The sequence below is a fragment of the Lupinus angustifolius genome, chromosome LG12 (assembly GCF_001865875.1).
Source record: "Lupinus angustifolius cultivar Tanjil chromosome LG12, LupAngTanjil_v1.0, whole genome shotgun sequence".
NCBI lineage: Eukaryota > Viridiplantae > Streptophyta > Magnoliopsida > Fabales > Fabaceae > Lupinus > Lupinus angustifolius.
The window spans coordinates 11,848,302-11,855,575 of NC_032020.1; the positions used below are offsets into that span (position 1 = coordinate 11,848,302).

At 28.8% G+C, this 7,274-nt stretch overlaps 1 protein-coding gene and 1 long non-coding RNA gene across 2 annotated transcripts in view; one reads left to right on the forward strand and one right to left on the reverse strand.

Moving 5' to 3' along the window:
* On the reverse strand, window positions 885–3,150 carry LOC109362605 (CBL-interacting serine/threonine-protein kinase 12-like). Its single transcript, XM_019608521.1, has 2 exons — window positions 2,640–3,150; window positions 885–2,238 (listed from the first exon to the last, which is right to left on the reverse strand). Exons 1-2 carry the CDS (start codon window positions 2,980–2,982, stop codon window positions 1,109–1,111), a joined length of 1,473 nt encoding a protein of 490 aa, XP_019464066.1. The 5' UTR covers window positions 2,983–3,150; the 3' UTR covers window positions 885–1,108.
* Window positions 3,543–7,274, forward strand: part of LOC109362859 — a 21,886-nt gene continuing 18,154 nt past the window's right edge. Inside the window, exon 1 of the long non-coding RNA XR_002109453.1 lies at window positions 3,543–3,554. This is a non-coding gene — a long non-coding RNA (uncharacterized LOC109362859). The remainder of the gene's footprint in view (window positions 3,555–7,274) is intronic.

Below are 7,274 nucleotides of genomic sequence, written 5' to 3' on the forward strand. Positions count from 1 at the left end.
GCTTGGCTTGTGTTATCCTAGCTTACAAATTTCACAAAGTTATGACTGAAAAATACCCATGAAATAGCACTCGAGTGGTCCATATATCAATAACATTAAACAATGCTTTCATTTTCCTTTCCATATGTAACTTGTGGAGGCAGTGCATGTAGGTGCTCATATATATGATGTCCAAAGATGTGGACCTTATTTATTAAAAAAATCATAATCAGATTTTTTTTATGGGGATTGAAGAAATTGTGTGGCTAAGGATTTAACATTTTGTTTTTATCAATATAATCAATTTTGTTTGAAACTATGTGCGACATATCATTAAAGTTTCAATAATGTATCAATTTAATAAAATGATTTACAAAAATAAACATATTAATAATAAATAATATTTAATTAAAAATATTTTTTAAAAATGGATCCCTTGTAATATAAAGGATCTAAATTCTGAACCTTGTTGGGGTATGGGAATTAATGCATGCTTGGAAAGTTGCTCTCTTTTAGGACAATGTAGAAGGGTAGGGATTCTCCTGGAGAGTCTATTGGATAAGATTAAAACATGTGGCAAAAAAATTATTTTAATGGTTATAATTATATGTTATTTTTTAATAAAGTAAATATGAAATGTTTAAAAAAATTCATCACTGGAGTGGAGTTTAACTCATCTAAAAGGGCATGTATTGGTAAATTTCTCTTGGAATGGCATCCCCTAATCTCCAATATCAAATGACGTACTAAAAAACCAAGCATTCAAAATCTCATGAATTAACACAGATTTCTTCATTCCAGTAAAAAGTAAAAACAAGAATTTCTTCATATCCTTAAACTTTCGACAAAGAACAAAAGTAAATTAAAAACAGTCACAAAGCAATGCTCCAAAACATGGGGAAATGTAAACTCCATTCACTATACTTTTATTTTTATTAGCCTTCTTCTTACAGCAATTAGAAATACAAACAAAGTAACATCTGATCTAATGCTCCAGTTAAGGAGCAAACAAAACTAACAAGCAGAATAATCCTGGAAAAAAATTAAATTTTTCCATACACAATCTATTAAAAACAGAAGAAAAAATAGAAATACCCTTTTACTTCTTCTCTGTCATTCTTCAGTTGTTTTAGAACAAAGATTCAGTATCTGAAGGCATGTCAAGTGCAGAGTCAGAAAGAGCACGTTGTTGAACAGATTCAGTGGGAGTATGTGAATATGAAGAAGAACTTGCAGATTCTTCCTCCATTGTCAAATTCTCCAAAGCAGGTTTCAATTCAGTGTTACAAAATTTATCATATTCTTCTCTATCCCCTCCTTTTTTCTTCACTTCTACCACAACCAAAGAAGGTGTTAACTCAAATACTTCTGCAGCAATAGTCAATGGTCCTTTCACACCTTCTCTTGAACCTTCCAAACTCACCCTGCAATCCTTTTTCCTCACTGTGAAACTAACCAAATGAGCAACTTCCTCTAATTTTGATATGATCTTAGAAACTGGAGCACGAGACACAAACCTTGCCTCATCACCCTTTTCCTCAAACAAACCAGAAAGATCAAAACCTGGTGAAAATGATATAATATCAAATGCATTCAAACTTGCAGGTCTTGGTAATGAAGCATTCTTACTCCTCCTTCTAGTTACAACCTCGAAATCGGACTCCGAAACCGATCCTTCATCTTCTTCATCACTTCCCATCAGCTTCTCATGATCAAGATTACAAACTACATCATCCTCAACATAGAACTTGATCTCCTTGAACCCTTTCTTGAACCACTTATTCTCCATGATCTCAGGTATTGAAATCCTGGTTTGTGGGTTTGTATCAAGAAGCCTAGTTAGTAGTTTTGTGAGTTCGGGTGTGAACCATCTTGGACACCTGAACACACCCTTGTAAATCTTTTTGTACATAGCCATAACATTTTGATCTTGAAAGGGTAAATAACCAGCCATAAGAACAAATAGAACAACACCACATGACCAAATATCAACCTTTGCAGCATCATAACCTTTCCTACCCAAAACCTCAGGTGCTACATATGCAGGTGTCCCACAAAACGTGTGGAACAACCCATCTTGCCTTATTTGATCGGACACAGCACTGAGACCAAAATCTGAAACTTTAAGGTTACCATTTTCGTCAAGCAACAAATTCTCTGGTTTTATGTCCCTATGGAACACACCTCTAGCATGGCAAAACCCTACCGCTGAAACCAATTGTTGGAAGTATTTCCTTGCAACTTCTTCCTTCAACCTACCTGGAAAAAAAAAAATTCATTTAGCATCAACATTTTTCTCAAAAGTTTGAACCATTACACAGTGTTTGATAGACACATCAGAACAATTCAATTTAACAACAGAATATACTAATTCTGTTGAAATTAGAAAAATATATTATATTTTGGTTTCATGGAAAAGGTGAAACAGAACATCATGTTCATTTTCTTTTGATTATGTAGCAAAGGAAATTCATTAAGAACAGAAGAGTTTTCCTATTAACCCAAAGAAGATAAATAGTATGAGTTTTTGTTCCTCTATCATATTCAGACACCACAAAAAATACCCACTAATACGAATTCCACTATGCAAAGCTCAAAAAATACAAGTTTTGGTTAATGAGTCTAACAAAGAAGCATGTTTTAATGGATCTTTCTTTTACCTTTAGCAACCTTGTTAAAGAGTTCACCGCCACGAACATACTCCATGATGAAGTAGATCTTTGTTTTGGTGGCCATAACTTCAAATAGTTGAACAATATTAGGGTGGCGGACACGGCGGAGAATAGTGATCTCACGTTTGATATGACCCACAAGGCCACCCTTAAGGATCTTCTCCTTATCAATGATCTTGATGGCTACACAATCACCAGTTTTGATATTACGTGCAAGGTGAACCTTGGCAAAGGTTCCATGGCCTAAGAGTTTTCCTACTTCGAAACGGCCTAAGAGAAGGTTAGTGGTTTCTTTCTTTTTAAGTGATTTGATGGTTGTGGTTGTAGCCATGGGAACCTCCTTAGCAATGGAAGAAGGAGAATATGAAGGTTCAAGGTTTGTTGGGAAAAGATGAGAGGTGTTTTCTAGTGACAAGACTCCATTGATTGGAGCTGTGAAACTTTGGAGTTACTTGCTGTGCTTTTTATTGCTTTCTGAATTTGATGTTTTTTGTTTGGTAATGCGTATTGTGATTAGATATATTAAGGAAACTCATAAATATCTGATTCACACTCCATGGTTTTAATGTGTTTTTTTACTAACCTTTTTTTCATTTCTTCTTATTATTTGTTTATACCTTTTTGTCTTATTTAATCATGGAAATAACATTTCTTCAAATAATTTCTTTCATACCATAAAAAGACGTATATCTTAATCATATATGATTAATATATAAATGATTCTCACTACATTTGGAGGTTTGAGATTATGCATACTAGCGTGTGTGTTGATCGGCACAGTCGTGTCTGTCAACCCGTTTTTCTATCATTTATAATGTGCAGTTTGTATATTATATATATCAAATATATTATTTTGTGTTAAATATTTGTAATCTACATTTGAATTTATTCAATTGGTGTAATGTTCGATTTTTTAAAATTGAACATTATATTGAGTGGAGAGAAACATGGAGTTATATATGGTTTTTTGATAATAAATAGAAAATAGTGAGGGCAAAATAGGGAAAACTACAAATTACACCATGATAAGTGGTTATTTTGGGTTTTCCCTTTATAAGTAGTATAGAAATATAAATAGATTGAGAAGTCAATAAATAATGTAAAATATGACAAATATATTCCTAATAAATTTATTTCTACGATTATTTTCTATTCATAAATTTGATCCTAATTCTAATAAATGGAGAATACTTGAGAGACTAGTTCCATCATCAATTCTACATGTTTATTGAAAAAACTATTAAGAGTAAATAGTATATTCAAAAGTGGGAAAAATAGAGGCGAAGTTAACAATTATTACTAAATTATGTGAGAAAAGTACTTACATGAATAAGAATTATTTAGAAAAATACATACAACTTCTCTTGATTTTATAAAACATTGGAAATTTTAGAATAAGATTAAAAAAATCGAAATATCTAAATTTTAGAATATGTATTACTTGAGAGTATGATGACAAATTTTATATAATCTATAATGATCAACCAACTATGTCAAGGGGGTAGGGAAACTGTATCCTTGTTGAGTTAGAAAAATAAGGGAGCCTAATTAAATTGATGCATTATAATTTTAGTGTAAAATATATATATTAATAATATAAAGATTGAAATACAAATATTATATTATTCATTATTCATTTGTATTACTTATATTTAAAAATGAATATTAATTAATTATAAATGATAATATAGTAATAATAGGGTAAAAACTTATTACATTGTTAATACATAGTCATTTTCTCTTATAATTTATAAAACTAGTGATGATGGTTGAGGCTTGAATTTGTTCCACTACATTAATTATTAATACAAATTAATCATGTTTAAAGAAGGTTGTTGTAAACAATGATAATACATTAATCTTGCATGTCCAAGAATTGATACAAATACTCCATAAATTAAAATAAATTTTCATATTGAATATGAAATTTGCATATGATTATTATATTTTGAAAATTATATATATTACCAACCTAACCTAAAACTTAAAAGACAATCAACCTGTAATTGTTTTTTTGAAGAAAAAAGACAATAGAGTAATAGAAGTATCTCGAGTGCTCGACTCATTCCATAGACATAGCAAAAAGACATGATATAATAAAAAAAATTATCATGTTGTCGAGAGTTTTGAGAGTTAACATAATAAGATATGACTATTCCATTCAGGTATCTAATTCTGTTAGGAATGAGAGAAAATATATACACCAAAAATGTAAAAAAAATTATATTATCATTGTATAATTTATCATTTATTTTTAATTATTATTGATTTTTTAAATAAAGTAATATAAATGATATAATAATTGTATATAAATATTTATACTATCAGTATATAGATATTGGACTCATAATAAATTGGGATTGAAATGATCATCATTGTATATTTTTTTCATTATCATATCTTATCTTAACTATTAAATAGTTTTTTTCTCATTATCATTCTTTGTATCTTATTTGACGAGTTGGTTTATTTAAAGGACTGTTATACTATATAATCATAAAATTGATCATGTCTATATTTAAATAGGTTAATAGATATATTTTTAACTAGACTTTTTTAACCTTCACAATTAAATTAAATTTGTATAATATGAACATTTATATTGTTACATGATATTACTAAATACTTCATCATGTTATACGTATACTTACTAAACCTTTAAATAGATTAAGGTATAATTGTTATAAATAGGTTGTCATGATATTACTAAGGTATAATTGTTACTTACTTCATTCACAATTATATTTCTAAGGATCTTACTAATGAATGGAAATAGAATAGACAATCTATCATATACCTATTACTTAACCTATAATAGGTTAGATTATCAAAAAAGTTTATGAACACATCAAACTTAGACTTCTCAAAAATCCTATTTAATTTAATAGATTAGACTTTAAATCATTCAAATTTTGATAATCTTATCTATTATAGACTAAGTAATAGACTATCCTATTTCCATGTATCAGTAGATGAGAGATCCTTAGAAATATAATTGTGAAAGAAGTAAGTAACAATTATACCTTATTATATATTTAGACACATATGAGAGAAACCTTCTCTGGCTTTCTCTGATGTTATGGTGAAACTCTTTAACACCTATATTGTATTACTATTAAGACATAAACTTGTAATCATTAAGTTTTAGTTATTTGAATGTATAGAGAGGTGTGGTGTTAATTTTCCACCTAACATGATGCTTATGTAAAACCTTTCTCAAAATAATGATTTCTTGAATTATTGTTTAATAGACTAATAATATTATATTTTTTGTTAATCTCAATCTTAAAAGCTTACAAAAAAGAATTGAAAGGATTAATTAGTGGATTTAGTTTCTCAATAAATGACGATCTATTGTTAACTTATTCTTAACCTTAGAGTTGATGTTGACAAAAACTTTTTTATTATAAGAATTAATCAAGATCTTGCTTTGTTTCCACATAGCCATAGAGTAATAATGCATGAAAAAATAGTCAAAATTAATTGGCCACAAACATTACAATTTGGGACTTTGCCAAATCAGGTGGGAGTGGATCTTTAACACTAAATCACTAATTAAGTGCAACTAATTATAACTTTCTTTATTCTCAAGTGTACCTCTTGTACCTGGTAGCTTTAATAAAATTTATTATCAAAAATAAAATAAGCCAAACCCAACTGGCAAATAGAAGACAGTGAAGCAAGACAACAGAACGCATTTGATATATTTGCCTTGCCTCCTGGAATTATTAATTAATTATTATAATAATGCATCTTCATCATTGTACCCACTCTACATCATATTTTCTCTGGTATTATCAAATATATTCTTCACCTTATAAATAAGGAATTAATTTCTCTCAAGTTCATGTCTGCCTCTACTAACAAATATCATTTTTAAGAGTTGAATCATTAACCTTTTAATTATCACAAAGATCTAATAGAACCTTATATCATTAGATCAACATTTTTTCATCAATACATCGTATTTAAATACAGCTACAACCCTTGCACCAAAATAAATAGATAAATAATGCTACTATCCCAAGTTCCAGTCTCATGGAAATCAAAGACCAAAATTTTAATTATAATTTTCACCATACTGATCTTATCATGATATATACTAACTTACAACTTACAAGAAATCATGAGCCAATCTTTATACTTAAAAAGAATAGAAAATAAAAATTAAGATCTAGACAATGTAAGCTTTCCTAAATTAATTAAAGAAGGAATATTTTGATTGAAGATACAATCAGGATATCAAAGTTCAATGTTCAGGAACTTATATTTGAAGTTAATGCTTTACTTAACACACTTTAATCGAAATCATTTGATCGAATAAAAAATGAACCTCTGCCCGATTTAACATTTTTTAAGCAATAAATAAATGTAAATAATTGCATGAACGATGGCTATGATAAGAAATTCAATAATTCTACCAATTATATGGGGCGTTGTTAATGTATCTATGTATTACTTTAATAACACTTCCAAATGCTAAACTTGCTAAGCGGTGGAAGATGTTTATAATGGTGTGACTTATGAGAAATGACGGAGTGTTTTCAGGGGAATACTTCATTTATGTACAAGATAATGAATAATATATATATATATATATATATATATATAATAATAATAATA

Excerpts from the sequence above, each read along its gene's own strand:
- LOC109362605 (XM_019608521.1), bottom strand. The coding sequence starts at position 2,982 with ATGGCTACAACCACAACCATCAAATCACTTAAAAAGAAAGAAACCACT. Across the intron at positions 2,239-2,639 it reads CTTTAACAAGGTTGCTAAAG|GTAGGTTGAAGGAAGAAGTT; the intron begins GTAAAAGAAAGA and ends TTTTTTTTCCAG.